At 45.5% G+C, this 15,018-nt stretch overlaps 1 protein-coding gene across 1 annotated transcript in view; it reads left to right on the forward strand.

Annotated features, from left to right (window-relative positions):
- Positions 1-15,008, forward strand: part of Dhx16 (DEAH-box helicase 16) — a 17,368-nt gene extending 2,360 nt beyond the window's left edge. Inside the window, exons 2-20 of the mRNA XM_005341034.4 lie at positions 1-40; positions 136-298; positions 626-682; positions 3,776-4,030; positions 4,179-4,382; positions 4,463-4,654; positions 5,160-5,270; positions 5,435-5,550; positions 8,189-8,399; positions 8,586-8,684; positions 8,793-8,945; positions 10,752-10,892; positions 11,069-11,231; positions 11,324-11,442; positions 11,568-11,635; positions 12,914-13,076; positions 13,186-13,347; positions 13,585-13,758; positions 14,787-15,008. The exon at positions 1-40 is cut by the window's left edge and continues 208 nt beyond it. Of these exons, the coding sequence (XP_005341091.1) occupies positions 1-40; positions 136-298; positions 626-682; positions 3,776-4,030; positions 4,179-4,382; positions 4,463-4,654; positions 5,160-5,270; positions 5,435-5,550; positions 8,189-8,399; positions 8,586-8,684; positions 8,793-8,945; positions 10,752-10,892; positions 11,069-11,231; positions 11,324-11,442; positions 11,568-11,635; positions 12,914-13,076; positions 13,186-13,347; positions 13,585-13,758; positions 14,787-14,915 (2,720 nt within the window). The 3' untranslated portion in view covers positions 14,916-15,008. The remainder of the gene's footprint in view (positions 41-135; positions 299-625; positions 683-3,775; positions 4,031-4,178; positions 4,383-4,462; positions 4,655-5,159; positions 5,271-5,434; positions 5,551-8,188; positions 8,400-8,585; positions 8,685-8,792; positions 8,946-10,751; positions 10,893-11,068; positions 11,232-11,323; positions 11,443-11,567; positions 11,636-12,913; positions 13,077-13,185; positions 13,348-13,584; positions 13,759-14,786) is intronic.
- The last annotated feature ends 10 nt before the right edge of the window (positions 15,009-15,018 follow it).

The raw sequence follows: 15,018 nt of genomic DNA on the forward strand, positions 1-15,018 counted from the left end.
AGGAAGAAGAGATTCCTGAGACAGGGAAGAACAAGACAGGGTAAGTCAGAAGCAAGGGCAGAGAGAGTGGAGTGAGTGGACAGGGCGATGATAAGCCTTCTGAATGTCTTATTTGATGCCCTGGGCGAGGTACAGGGCAAGCAAACAGCAGACTGAGAAGCCAGAGTCAGAGGATGAGTGGGAACGGACAGAACGGGAGCGCCTTCAGGATCTGGAAGAACGTGATGCTTTTGCTGAGCGGGTCCGGCAGCGAGACAAGGATCGGACTCGCAATGTCCTGGAGCGGTCAGACAAGAAGGTGTGGAGAAGTAGTATATTCTATAAATCCCCTAGGACCTTAGGTGAAATCTTGAAATTAGCTATAATTACAGAGATTATGATCTTTTAGAAAGACAAAGAGCTCTCTCCAGTGATGTATTCCTCTCTGTGGTCACAGGACCACTGTGAGTTTTCTGTCTAAGGCAACTCTGTTGTACATAGAAAGCCAGAGATTCCTTACTGAAAGGGAACATTCCTTGTACCCATTCAGAGGGTACATCTGAATGATTCTCATGATTTCAAACAGAAGTGATCATGGGTGTGAGCACTTTTTGACCTCATCTCTGACACTATTGGTTTCTTCTAGGCTTATGAAGAGGCTCAGAAGCGCCTCAAGATGGCCGAGGAAGACCGGAAAGCCATGGTAAGTCCCAGGGTCCAAGAAGCCAAGATCAGAGGACAAAAGGACTTTGTGATGGAGTAGTTAGCCATAGGAAAAAGTTAAACAGAGGAAATGCAGTGAGAATGTTGATAGGGGTGATTAAGTCTCTAGATGAGGAGGCTTGGTTGCTAGGAACTCATAAAGATGGACTTAAGTCATAGAGAGAAGGAATCCACCACAAATCCTCCTTTATGCTTTCTTTTTTTGGGGTACTGGGATTGAACTAAGGAGCACTCAACCTGAGCCACAAGCCCAGTTCTATTTTGTATTTTATTTAGAGACAGGGTCTCACTGAGTTGCTGAGCATCTCGCTTTTGCTGAGGCTGACTTTGAACTCATGATCCTCCTTTCTCAGCCTTCTGAGCTGCTGTAATTACAAGGCATGTGCCACCACGCCCGGCTTAAATCCTCCTTGAGGATTTAAATCACACTGTACATAATTGAGTGAAACATTAGCTCTCCATTTTTCTATGACTTAGTGAGACATAAGGCAGCTGGAATGTTGTTGAGGGGGTGGCTAGAGGGCATGTTCAGGATGCTGTCTCACTGTCCAGGCACATCTCTGCATCTCCAAATACCTTTTCTTTTCTTTTCTTTCCTTCCTCCCTCCCTCCCTCCCTTCCTTCCTTCCTTCCTTCCTTCCTTCCTTCCTTCAGGAATTGAATCCTGGGGCACTATATCACAGAGCTATATCCTCAGTCCTTTTTCATTTTGAGACAGTGTCTCACTAAGTTGCTTAGGGCCTTGCTAAATTGCAGAGGCTGGCTTTGAATTTGTGATTCCCCTGCCTCAGCCTCTTCAGTCCCTGGGGTTACAGGCATATGCCACTGTGCCTGGCTCCAATGTCTTTAATAACTACTTTTCTAAACCAGAATACATTTAGGACTCGTGTTGCATTTGGTTGTTAGGGCCCCTAAGATTGTTTTGTGTTTTCTCCCTTTTATCTTATACATTTTTTTACATTTTGTATCTGTCTGATCCTTGTGGTGTTAAATTTTTCTAAACCCTATACTTTCTTGAAAGTGGAAATTGGACCTAAATCTTACATGGACTCAAAACAGTTGTGGCTGATGGGGATTGAACTCAGGGACACTCCACTACTGAGCCACATCCCCAGCCCTATTTTGTATTTTATTCAGAAATAGAGTCCTGGGGGTTACAGGCGTATGCCACTGTGCCTGGCTCCAATGTCTTTAATAACTACTTTTCCAAACCAGAATACATTCAGGACTCATGAGTTACTTAGTGGCTTGCTTTTGCTGAGGCTGGCTTTGAATCGCCATCCTCCTGTCTCAGCCTCCTGGGCCTCTGGTATTACAGGCATGTGCCACCTTGCCCGGCTATAATTCTTTCTTAAAAGGTGAGGTAAGAACTGGGGCTGTAGCTCAGTGGAAAAGCACTTGCCTAGCATGTGTGAGGCACTGGGTTCGATCCTCAGCACCACATTAAAAAAAAAAAAAAAAATCCATCAACAAGTAAAGAATATTAAAAAAAAAAGGATATATTTTTATTTTCTTTTAATTACCAATTTTCACATAAGAAGTTTTGTGTAATAGTTATTTCATTGATGATGAAAATTATTTTTTCCCATTTTTTTTTTGTTTTCTGGTCTCATGAATTATTATTTTTTAATACTTTATAATCTCCTATCATTATTCTTTTTTATGTTCCGATATTGCCAGTTCTCTCTTATCATTGGCCCTGAAAAGCCTGTGTCACAGGTAACCATTAGAAGCCACATTGTAGGGGGAAAGGTTAGTCCTAGAGAGCTAAGTGTCCCTGATTATATTTTGCCTTCTAGAAATACTCTCTTGTGCTATAGTCTCAATTTCTATACATGATCTTTTTTTTTTAATATTTTTTAGTTGTAGATGGACACAATACCCTTATTATTTTATTTATTTATTTTTATATGGTACTGAGGCTCAAACTCAGTGCCTCACCTGTGTGAGGCAAGTGCTCTACCACTGAGCTACATCCCCAGCCCTGCCTGACTGGGTTTTTTTTTTGTTTGCTTTTTTTTTTTTTGGTACTAGATATTGAACTCAGGGACACTTGACCACTGAGCTACATCCCCAGCCCTATTTTGTGTTTTGTTTAGAGATAGGGTTGCACTGAGATGCATTGCTGAGGCTGGCTTTGAACTCACGATTCTCCTGTCTCAAGCTCCTGAGCAGCTGGGATTACAGGCATGTGCCTCCTGGGATTACAGCCATGCACCACCATGCCTGGCCCACCTGACCAGTTTTTAATCCCTTCTCTTTGAGTTTAAGATCAGAGCATATTGGGCTGGGGATATGGCTCAAGCGGTAGCGCGCTCGCCTGGCATGTGTGCGGCCTGGGTTCGATCCTCAGCACCACATACCAACAAAGATGTTGTGTCCGCCAAGAACTAAAAAATAAATATTAAAAAAAAAAAAAAAAAAAAGATCAGAGCATATAAATTAGGGCTGAAGATTGCCCACAGTTGGCACCCCCAGTAGTTTCCATCTTTGTTTCTCATTTTCAGTTTGAGATCTATGCTTCTAAATACTGGATCATTCTTTTTGTTTTCACCGTTTCCACTTACTTTAGTAAAATAGAATCAAGTATTCAAATAATTGCTGTGATGTATCTATTTTGACAAAGAGTGTGACACTGCCCAGAAGGTGCTTCCAACTAGATTCAACTGCTAGAAAGCAATTTGTGGGGTCAGCATGTGGCATTCCAAAGAAGCCCCTTTAGCCAGGTGTGGTGACCACATCTATAATCCTAGCTTTTCAGGAAGCTGAGGGAGGAGTAATGTAAGTTAGAAACCAGCCGGGGAAACTTAGTGAGATCTTGTCTCAAAATAAAAAATAGAAAAGGCTGGGGATAAAGCTCAGTGGGAGAGTGACCTTGGGTTCTGTACTGGAAAGAAAAAAAAAAAAAAGTACAGTTTTGGGCAAATCTTTTGTTTGCAAGGGAGTGTAAAGGGTCTGTCTTTAGATTCTTACACCTGTTGTCTGGGAATTTTTCATATTGAGAGGTAGCTAGGGAAAGATGTTGCTGCTCTAGTGAGATGAGGATTTATTTGACTATTCCTTCCTGAACCAGGTCCCTGAACTACGAAAAAAATCCCGCCGAGAATACCTGGCAAAGCGGGAGCGAGAGAAGTTGGAGGATCTGGAGGCAGAGCTGGCTGATGAGGAGTTCCTCTTTGGGGATGTGGAACTCAGCCGACATGAGCGCAGGGAGCTCAAATACAAACGGCGAGTGCGGGATCTAGCCCGGGAGTACCGGGCAGCTGGTGAGCAGGAGAAGCTGGAGGCCACCAACCGCTACCATATGCCCAAGGAGACCCGAGGACAGGTGCGGTGGTGAGGTGAAACTTTGGAGGGGCAACACCTTGCCTGGCTCTTTACTTCTCTTGCTTTTTGCAGTGGGTGGAGATAATGAAGAGGGAGGTGGGGACTAGGCATCCCCTGTTTTCATGTCCTCATACATCTCCTCTTTGTAGCCAGCTCGTGCTGTGGACCTAGTGGAGGAAGAATCAGGTGCTCCTGGGGAGGAGCAGCGGCGATGGGAGGAGGCCCGTCTAGGGGCAGCATCTTTGAAGTTTGGAGCCCGAGATGCTGCCTCCCAGGAACCCAAATATCAACTGGTGCTGGAGGAGGAGGAGACCATTGAGTTTGTCCGTGCTACTCAGCTTCAGGGTGATGAGGTGAGAGGGAGAGCTTTGAGACATTCTGAGGAGGCCCTGAACTGGCTGTGGGGCTCACAGCCCACCCTCTTTTTCCTTAGGAGCCATCAGCTCCACCCTCTTCAGCCCAAGCTCAGCAGAAGGAGTCTATCCAGGCCGTCCGCCGAAGCCTCCCTGTGTTCCCATTTCGAGAGGAACTCCTGGCTGCCATTGCAAATCATCAAGTCCTCATCATTGAAGGCGAGACAGGCTCTGGGAAGACCACCCAAATCCCACAGTACCTTTTTGAAGAGGTATGGTCATCAGACTCTCCAGGTCCCAGGCCCAGGGCATTGATGAGCATAATACTCATTATTGAGCTCCTTTACATGATATTTAAGTCTTATTTCCCTGGCTTTTCCTGTTAAATCATGAGGATCTTGAGAATAAACAGCAGATACTTTTTGCATTTCTATTCTTATTTTCTGCTGTGTAATTTATGCCTTGGAGATGTTCAGATTGGAAGGATGTATAGACAGATAGATGGAGTGTGGTGTGGTGCCCTGTCCTTGGTAACCTAAAGAGTAGGACTACAGGGCTGGCTGAGCACCTCCTTTGAGAACCTTCTGTTTGTCATCCTATCTGTTTGTCCTTCTTTTCTGATTTTCATTTTCTGTCCACTGTTTCCTTTCCTCCTGTCCCACCTGGCATTTATAACTTCTTTCTCTGAATTGTGATTGGGCCTCAGGGACCATATTTAGCAAAGGAAAACCTTCTGCCACAGAGCTATTGGAACCTTCTTTCTTCCTTGTCATTCAGGGTTACACAAAGAAGGGTATGAAAATTGCCTGCACTCAGCCCCGGAGAGTTGCAGCCATGAGTGTAGCTGCCCGAGTGGCCCGGGAGATGGGTGTGAAGCTTGGGAATGAGGTGAGACTCTGGGGACTCATGGGTGAGGGGAACCCCTAGGATCTGGGATTCAGTCCGCACTTTCCTTATATCATAGGTCTGGGTATTGGTCCTTCTTCCTCTGTCCCTGAGTTCCCCTTGGGGAACTCCAGCCCCCTCTTGGTCACCAATGGCCCCTTAACCAGGTTGGCTACAGCATCCGATTTGAGGATTGCACATCAGAGCGAACAGTTCTCCGCTACATGACAGATGGGATGCTTCTCCGGGAGTTCCTTTCTGAGCCTGACCTGGCAAGTTACAGGTACATCATACAGGCTCTTGCCCCTCTGAGGAGAGCCACCTGTCTTCTCTTCCCTGTGACTTGATGCCCCCTCCCCCTCAGTGACTTCCTGTATCATTTAATCTCTTTCTTTCCATCTGGCTAATTTGGCCATTGAGTTCTGATTAACCCACCATGTCTTTTTTTTTTTTTTTTTTTAAAGAGAGAGAGAGAGAGAATTTTTTAGTATTTATTATTTTTTAGTTCTCGGCAGACACAACATCTTTGTTGGTATGTGGTGCTGAGGATCGAACCCGGGCCGCATGCATGCCAGGCGAGCGCGCTACCGATTGAGCCACATCCCCAGCCCCAACCCACCATGTCTTGAATCTGTGTGGTTCCAATGGTCCTAGAGTTGACCAGCAGGTCCATGGAATTGGGGCTGGAGTAAAGAATAGATTGCAGAGAAAACCTGCCCCGTTGCCTATTCATTTCCAGAGTTCACGAAATCAGGATGGTGGAGTGGTGCTATGGGGACTTGAATTGTATGAGTAGACCATTTGAAGACACCCAGGATGTTCAGATTGGAAGAAAAAAGCTTAGGACATATGATGGTTTTTTCAAAATATGTGAAGGGCTGTTACATGGTTAAGAAGGATTACACTTGTTTTACATTACATCAGAGGTCACCACTTGAAACCATGGGGCGGATACAGGGAGATAGATCAGCTCAATATCAAGAGCCATGTAACCCTCATAGGGGCAGAGATTATAGGGGTTGTCAGAGTGCCTGGACCCTGGCTGTAGGTCCTTAGTCCACATCTCAAGGTGGCTTGATCTGTCACCACTGAGCTCTTATTACTGGAGATGGCCAAGCAAGGGTTGAATGAAGGGGAGAAGGTATTCTTGGATGAGAGGGGTATGTGGGGTGAGCTGGTCAAGCAGTATGTGCATTTGCACCTTTTCAGTGGGTGGACTTTCAGATCTTAGAGAATCACAGTGGAGAACTTAAGATAGTTATGATTTGATCCTTCACAGGTTTTGCAAAAATCTCTGGGAACCTATGGGAGACCAGGTATTGCAAGACTGTCTAGGGTGTGGGGTTTCCCCATGGAGCCAGCCTACTTTATGAAATGGCTGAGACTTTACATTCAGTCAGGGCTAGGTACAGAATAGTGGGGACTGGGGGAGGTGAGCTCCTGTGGTCTTGGCTGCCACCCAGAAAACCAAAAAAGGTGTAATACAAATAACTCAAGCAAAAACCAAGGCATCTGTGCAGTCCTCTGAAATCTAGGGTAGAAACGTCCTCCTTCTAGAGAAGGAGCAGCAGTCACCCCACGGGTCCCTGGGAGTTGCTAGGATGTTTATGTCCTGGCAGCTCAGGTCTTTGTGTTCATCTCTAGCCTCCCTTGTTGAAAAGAGTCCTGCCCTCAGTTGTTTTTTAAATTTTATTTTTTATTCTAATTTGTTATATATGACAGCAGAATGCATTACAGTTCATATTACACATATAGAGCACATTTTTTCATATCTCTGGTTGTACACAAAGTGTAGTCACACCATTTGTGTCTTCATACATGTGCTTAGGGAAATGACATCCAACTCATTCCACCATCTTTTTTACACCCTTTGCCCCTCCCCCCCTTTGCTCTATCTAGAGTTCGTCTAATGTTCACATGCTTCCCCTCCCAACCCCCTGCCTTCATGCTTTTATTCATCTTTAAAGTATATCCTTACTTCTGCTTTCTCCAGTAAGGGCAGCTGCTGGCACTAAGCAGACTCTTTTTTGTTTGTTTTTGTGGTACCAAGGATTGAACCCAAGGATAGTTTCCCATCAGGTACACACCCCAGGCCTTTTTGGTATTTTTTTATTTTGAAATAGGGACTCACTAAGTTGCCAGACTGGTCTTGAACTTGAGGCAGAACTCCTTCTGCCTCAAGTCTCCTGAGAAGCTGAGATTACAGGGGTGTGCCACTGTGCCAGACATCTAAGGAAACTCTTTTTTTTTTTTTTTTTTTTTTTTTAAAGAAAGAGGTGAGAGAGAGAGAGAGAGAGAACGAGAACTTTTTGATATTTATTTTTCAGTTTTTGGAGGACACAACATCTTTGTTTGTATGTGGTGCTGAGGATCGAACCCGAGCCGCACGCATGCCAGGCGAGCGCGCTACCAATTGAGCCACATCTCCAGCCCCTAAGGAAACTCTTGACTCTGATTCAGAAATGTCTGACTTGTCACAGCCTCTGCCTCTAGCCTTTGCATTATGGCCACTTTTTAAAAATCTTTTTATTTTTTATTTTTTTGTAGTTGTATCTATGGATACAACTACATGGATAGCATGCCTTTATTTTATTTATTTACTTTTATGTGGTGCTAAGGATCAAACCCAGTGCCTCACACATGCTAGGCAAGTGCTCTCCAACTGAGCTACAGCCCCAGCCCCATCTTGGCCACTTCTATCTGCCAATGCTGGGATAATTTGCAGACTACCAGTGCCAGGCCTTTCCTAACCTTCTGCTGGTTTTACATAACTGAGAGGCTTGGCTATTCCTTAGAACCCCTGCCCCCACATTCATTTTTGGGTCTTTTAGTTCCGTGGCGTCCCTCTCCTCCAGGGGCCTGGTGTCCAATCCTGCATTGCCTAGCTTTCCTCCCTCACTTTCCCCCTATTTCTCCCCCAGTGTGGTCATGGTTGATGAAGCTCATGAGCGGACCCTACACACAGACATTCTCTTCGGGTTAATCAAGGATGTTGCTCGCTTCCGACCTGAGCTCAAGGTCTTGGTAGCCTCTGCCACACTAGATACTGCCCGTTTTTCCACATTCTTTGATGATGCCCCCGTCTTCCGGATTCCTGGACGCAGATTTCCAGTTGACATCTTCTATACCAAGGTGCCCTCTCAGGGAGGATGGGCTTGAGTCTGAGGCAAGAAACTGGGGCCTTTGGAGGAGGTTATCCCAAGGAGGCAAGGGTACAATTGAAAGTTTAAAGGGAACTGGGATAAAGTTATAATGAATTGGGAGAAGTGTGTCTGAGCAAGTGGCCATCCTGTGACACCATGTCTTCCCCCTTTCCAGGCTCCAGAGGCTGACTACCTAGAAGCCTGTGTTGTATCTGTACTTCAGATCCATGTGACCCAGCCACCTGGGGATATCCTGGTCTTCCTGACAGGACAGGTATGCGACATGGTAGGAAAGGAGATGATGTATACCAGGGAAATACTGGGCCAGCCTATTGGCCTCTGTGACTCTAGGACCCCTGTTGCTCTCCCATCCCAAATCCAGGAGGAGATTGAGGCTGCCTGTGAGATGCTCCAGGATCGTTGCCGCCGCCTGGGCTCAAAAATTCGGGAGCTCCTGGTGCTGCCCATTTATGCCAACTTGCCCTCTGACATGCAGGCTCGAATTTTTCAACCCACACCACCTGGGGCACGAAAGGTAAGTTGAAGAAACCTCCATTCTTCCATGCTAGAATTCACACAGTGGGTAGTGAAACAGAGTCTATACATCCCCCATATAAGGCATGTGCTGGGCTTTGCTACAGAAACTAAGGAGCAGCCAGTCCCTTACTCCTGGGGCTGGAGAGAGAATGAATATGATGTGAACCGAGAAACAGCTAAGTGCATGATTCAGAGAGTAAATACTATAGAGATTCAGAAGAGAAGGGAAGCTCTTGGTGAGCCAAGAGGAAGAATTTGATATGGGCCTTTAAGAAAAATGACTGGGGACTGGGCACAGTGGTTCATTCAGGCCTGTAATCCCCGGTACTTGGGAGACTGAGGCAGGAGGATATAAAGTTGGAAGTCAGCCTCAACAACTTAGCAAGATGCTATTTTAAAATAAAAAGTAAAAAAGGGCTGACTGGGCTGGAGTTGTGGCTCAGTGGTAGAGTGCTCGCCTCGCATGTCTGAGACCCTGGGTTCGATCCTCAGCACCACATAAAATAAATAAATAGACAAAATAAAGATATTGTGTCCATGCATAACTAAAAAAATTTTTAAAAAGGGGGGCTGAGGATGTCACTCAATAGTAGAGTACCCCTGGTTCCATCTTTAGTGCCCTGCCCCCAAAAAACTGTGACTGGGGAAATAGAGGAAGGCCCAAGATGTGTTTGATGTCAGAGTGGAATTAGTGGACTTAGTGGGGTGTTCATGTGGTGCAGCAGAGAGCCAAGACCAGATCAACTGTGGGCCATGATGAAAGAGGACCTCTGATGGCAGGCAAAAGAGTTGGACTTTAGACAGGTGAGTGGCAATCAAAAGATTTTGAACAGAGATTTCATTCAACAAATGTTTATTGAGGGGCTAAATGTGTGGCTTAGTGGTAGAGCACTTGCCTAATATGCTCAAGACCCTGGATTTCTTCCCCAGTGACCCTCCGGCTCCAAAAAAAAAAAAAAATGCATTCTTCCTGTGTGCCAGGAGATGAGGATACGGTGATAAGCAAAACAAAGTCTCTAGCCTCCCAGAACTTCAATCTAATGGGAGGAGACAGTGGGCCCTTAAATACATAATGTCAGTTTGTAGCAAGTGGTATAATATGTCAACTTGTGGGAATTGTTATGAAGAGATACAAAACAGCATAGGAAGACAGAAGGTGACTCTGGGGAGTGAGGGTGAGAAAATAGCAAGAAGTTATTTTTCTTGGGTGTAGAGAAACCTCCAGTGCGGTGAAGGTGAAGCAGATGCTGAATGAGGGGAGGGAGAGAGCCAAGCTTCCTTGTGGGAGAAGAATGCTGCATAGAGGCAGCAGCTGATGCAAATCTCTAGATGGTGAAAGGCTCTGTGACTCAGACTTCAAGGGGCTTGGATTTAATTCTAGAATGGGATGGGAAGCCATGGAAGGATTAGGGAGTAATATGACGGGTTTATATTTTAAAAGGACCATTCTGGATGCCACATGATAGAGGGTAGGAGACTGGTTTAGAGGCTGTTACAGAAAGTGATGTATGAAGATGAACATGAAAGTGGTGGTGGGGAAGATGGGAAAAGAACCTGGACACTCCCATCTCCAACCTCAGGGTGGAGGGGGAACCCTAAATCCTTTTTCCATTTCCTTTCTGCATTATGTCCTTGCTGACTCTCCTTGCTTTCTTCTCTTTCCCCTTCTCCTGTCCTTGTCTCCCTCTTCTGATGTTGGCCACTAATTCTGTCAGCTCCTGCTCCTCATTGTATCTACTTCTCTACTCTTAGTTTTCCAGGATAATTTTTTTCATGAGTAAAATAACCACATCCTTTCACTCAGGTGGTTGTGGCAACAAACATTGCTGAGACTTCACTCACCATTGAGGGCATCATTTATGTGCTGGATCCAGGGTTCTGTAAGCAGAAGAGCTACAATCCCCGCACAGGCATGGAGTCGCTCACTGTCACACCCTGCAGCAAGGTCAGCCTGGGTCTCCATGGGTAGAGAAAGGTGGAATTATCCCACAGGGGAAGTCCCTCTCAGGAGCTGCTTAGAGAATGGGGGATAATAAGCATTTTGTATTTTCCCAGATGACTTGTGTAAATACTGCTTTTTCTCTTCCCTGACCAAATCATCAGTTAAACTCTTCTTTCTAGGCCTCAGCCAATCAGCGGGCTGGCCGGGCAGGTAGGGTTGCTGCAGGGAAGTGCTTCCGCCTATATACAGCCTGGGCCTATCAGCATGAGCTGGAGGAGACCACAGTGCCTGAGATCCAGAGGACTAGCCTGGGCAATGTTGTACTGCTGCTCAAGAGCTTAGGTGATTGGGCTTCCTGAAAGGGGAAGGTAGGGGAGCCAGAGTCACTGGTTCCTGTGTGGGAACTCTGTTGTATCCTTCACATATTTCTCTAGGGATCCATGACCTAATGCACTTTGATTTCCTGGACCCTCCACCATATGAGACCCTGCTGCTAGCTTTGGAGCAGCTGTACGCTCTGGGAGCCCTCAATCACCTGGGGGAGCTCACCACGGTGAGGAGGAGGGCAGCATGGACTGGGGCAGGTCAAAGGAAGGGGTTGGGGTGCCCCAAGGATCCTTGTCATGATGGAAGGAAATCTGAGGGAATTCTGGCCTAAACTCTCTTTCCTCTCCTTAGTCTGGTCGAAAGATGGCAGAGCTGCCAGTGGACCCCATGTTATCAAAAATGATCTTGGCTTCTGAGAAGTAAGCACTCATACCCTTTCTGGCCCCTAAACACAAGTCAATCATACCTCCCCTGTTTTGGGGGATATCTTTTTCTCTTTCTCTTTTTTTCTGTCATAATATTATATAACAGATAAGTTATTAGAGAACTATGATTGTCGTCTCCATCCACCCACTTTCTTTTTTTGGTACTGAGGATGAAATCCAGGGCCTTGACATACCTACTAGGCAAGCACTCTATCACTGAGCTGCACCCCCAGCCCTTTATTTATTTATTTATCTTGGTACTGAGAGTTGAACCCAGGGATTCTTCACCACTAGGCTACATTCCCAGCTTGCTGAGTCTGGCCTCGAACTTATAATCCTCCTGCCTCAGCCTCCTGAATTGCTGGAATGACAGAGGTGTGCCACCATGCCTGGCTCCTTAGTGCCCCTTTTTTGTGTGTGGGGGGAGGGGTACCAGAGATTAAACTCAGGCACTCGGCCACTGAGCCACATCCCCAGCCCTATTTTGTATTTTATTTAAAGACAGAGTCTCACTGAGTTGCTTACTGCCTCACTTTTGCTGAGGCTGGCTTCGGACTCTCGATTGTCCTGCCTCAGCCTCCTGAGCCGCTGGGATTACAGGTGTGCACCACCATGCTCAGGTCTTAGTGTCCTTTTTAAGGTCCATAGGGGTTTATATAAAACACTGTCCTGTCCTTGTTCTTATTAAATTGACAGAGAAAACCTAGGAGTATGAACAAAAGTGGAAGATTTCCATCTATGAGACGTGCTAAGCGAGATTGCTTTTGGAACTTGCTGATTCATAAAATTTCAAACTGAGACATTTAGATATAGCTGTGGGAGACCACCTTTAAATGCTATTCCTGTGTTGTGGTTGAGGTCAGAAATATTTCCTCAAGTCACATGATACACACCTTGCTCAGAAGTCCCAGTGCTTCCTGCCTCTGCCTCCATGCATTTCATTTTATGCAATTGTTTCACCTATGGCTCCCCCTCCTGGACTCCTGCTGCTACTGCTGCTGCTAGAATCTGCTGTCTGATGTACTGTCCTAACTGGCTTCCCATCACAGCAATCACTTTTCCCCTCGTGTGTCTGTTCCTAGGTGTTTTTTTTTTTTTTCTTCTTGATTTTTTTTTTTTTGGTATCTTTATTTTATTTATTTATTTTTATGTGGTGCTGAGGATTGAACCCAGGGCCTCACACATGCTAAATGAGTGCTCTACCACTGAGCCACAATCCCACCCCTCCTAGGTGTCTTGCTTTGACCTTTTGTCCTTTTCGGTCCTGCTCAGGTACAGCTGTTCAGAGGAGATCCTGACAGTGGCTGCCATGCTCTCTGTCAACAACTCCATCTTCTACAGACCCAAAGATAAGGTTGTCCATGCTGACAATGCCCGAGTCAACTTCTTCCTCCCTGGTGGGGACCACCTGGTTCTCCTAAACGTGTATACACAGGTCACTGGTCTTGGGTGAATGGGAATGAGGGAGAAGTGGGGGTGGGGGTTCTAGTCTACTATATACTTAAGGCTTCCTACACCTCTTTTCTTTTGAACCCTTTTCACAGTGGGCTGAGAGTGGCTACTCTTCCCAGTGGTGCTATGAGAACTTTGTACAGTTCAGATCTATGCGCCGAGCCCGGGATGTGCGGGAACAGCTAGAGGGGCTCTTGGAGCGAGTAGAAGTCGGTCTGAGTTCCTGCCAAGGGGACTATATCCGTGTACGCAAGGTCAGTGTTGTCCACTCAGAACCTACTGGGGGTGTGCAGCAGTTCCCCAGCCTGAGCTGTTCCCCTTATGCAAAACATTCTCCAAACTTTTTCTTCGGACTAGTTTATTCTCAGTGGGTTCTTCACACATTTCTTACCTTTCTAGTTCTCCCAAAGTCTGAACTAGGAAGGTGGTGAGTGCCAAGGGTCCCCTAGGCCCGCCTTTCTAGTTGATTTTCTTTCTGGACTACTCCTTAGGCTATCACTGCTGGCTACTTTTACCACACAGCACGGCTGACACGTAGTGGCTATCGCACTGTGAAACAGCAGCAGACCGTGTTCATTCATCCCAACTCTTCCCTCTTCGAGCAACAGCCACGCTGGCTGCTCTACCATGAACTTGTCTTGACCACCAAGGAGTTCATGAGACAGGTAAGGGACCATCCCAGAGATTGTATGGGGAAATTGTGCTGGTAAGGTAAGAACCCAGGTTCAAGTTGCTAGGACTGGCACAATAACAGGAAAATAAATTGTTTAAGGTAGGATCAAGCCATTCTTTCTAATAGCTTCTCAGTGCCTTGCAAGATCTGAGAACTATACTTCATTCAGTATTTGTGAGCTGGGCACACTGGAATATACCTGTAACCCCAGTGACTCAGGAGGATCACAAGTTCGAGGCCAGCCTTAGCAACTTAGTAAGACCCTGTCTCAAAAAATAAAAAGGGCTAGGGATATATTTCAGTGGTTAAGTACCCCTGATTTTCAATCCTCGGTAAGTGTCTGTGTGTGTATAAATAAATATTTGCCCACTGTCTCAGTGTTTTAAGATACTGAGCTATAATGGCAAACAAAGCAGACGTAGTCTGTCCTCACAAAATATATTTTATTTAGTCTCTTTGTTCTAGGCTTTTCTTAGGGATAGCTTACTTGATATCTTAAGTACATGTAGAGATGTGTTTGCCTTTTGAGTATATAGCCAGGTACCTTTTCCTTTAGCTCTTCTGTCAAAAGGGAAAGAGGTACAGTATCATGAACTGAAATTGAATTCCATGCGTGTATGAGTTAGGATGAACCCAACTGCTATAAAAGACCTCCCCGCTGCAAAAAAAAAGAAAGAGAACATTTGTTTGACCACATACACTTAAGATTCCTGATTGGGGGCTGGGGTTAAAGCTCAGTGATAGAGCACTTGCCTAGCAAGTGTTAGGCATCAAGTTCAATCCTCAGCACCATATGTAAATAAGCAAAATAAAGGCCCATTGACAACTAAAAAAAATTTAACACCCTTATTTTGTTTATTTATTAATTTTTATGTGGTGCTAAGGATCGAACCCAGGGCCTTGCATGTGCTAGGCAAGTGATCTACCTCTGAGCTACAACACCAGCCTTCTTTTTTTTCTTTTAAAAAAATTCCTAATTGGATAGAAGGGAATACTACTGATACTTTCTATTTATTCTAGGTATTGGAGATTGAGAGCAGCTGGCTTCTGGAAGTGGCTCCCCATTATTATAAGGCCAAAGAGCTAGAAGATCCTCATGCTAAGAAAATGCCCAAAAAAATAGGCAAGACACGAGAAGAACTAGGGTAGAGAAAAGGACACAGATGGAACCTGACACCAGCTCCTCCTTTTCCTTCCATATACTATTTAATATCTACTAAATAAAATTATTTTTGGAATAAATCTTGTGGAA

The sequence above is a fragment of the Ictidomys tridecemlineatus genome, chromosome 8 (genome assembly GCF_052094955.1).
Source record: "Ictidomys tridecemlineatus isolate mIctTri1 chromosome 8, mIctTri1.hap1, whole genome shotgun sequence".
NCBI lineage: Eukaryota > Metazoa > Chordata > Mammalia > Rodentia > Sciuridae > Ictidomys > Ictidomys tridecemlineatus.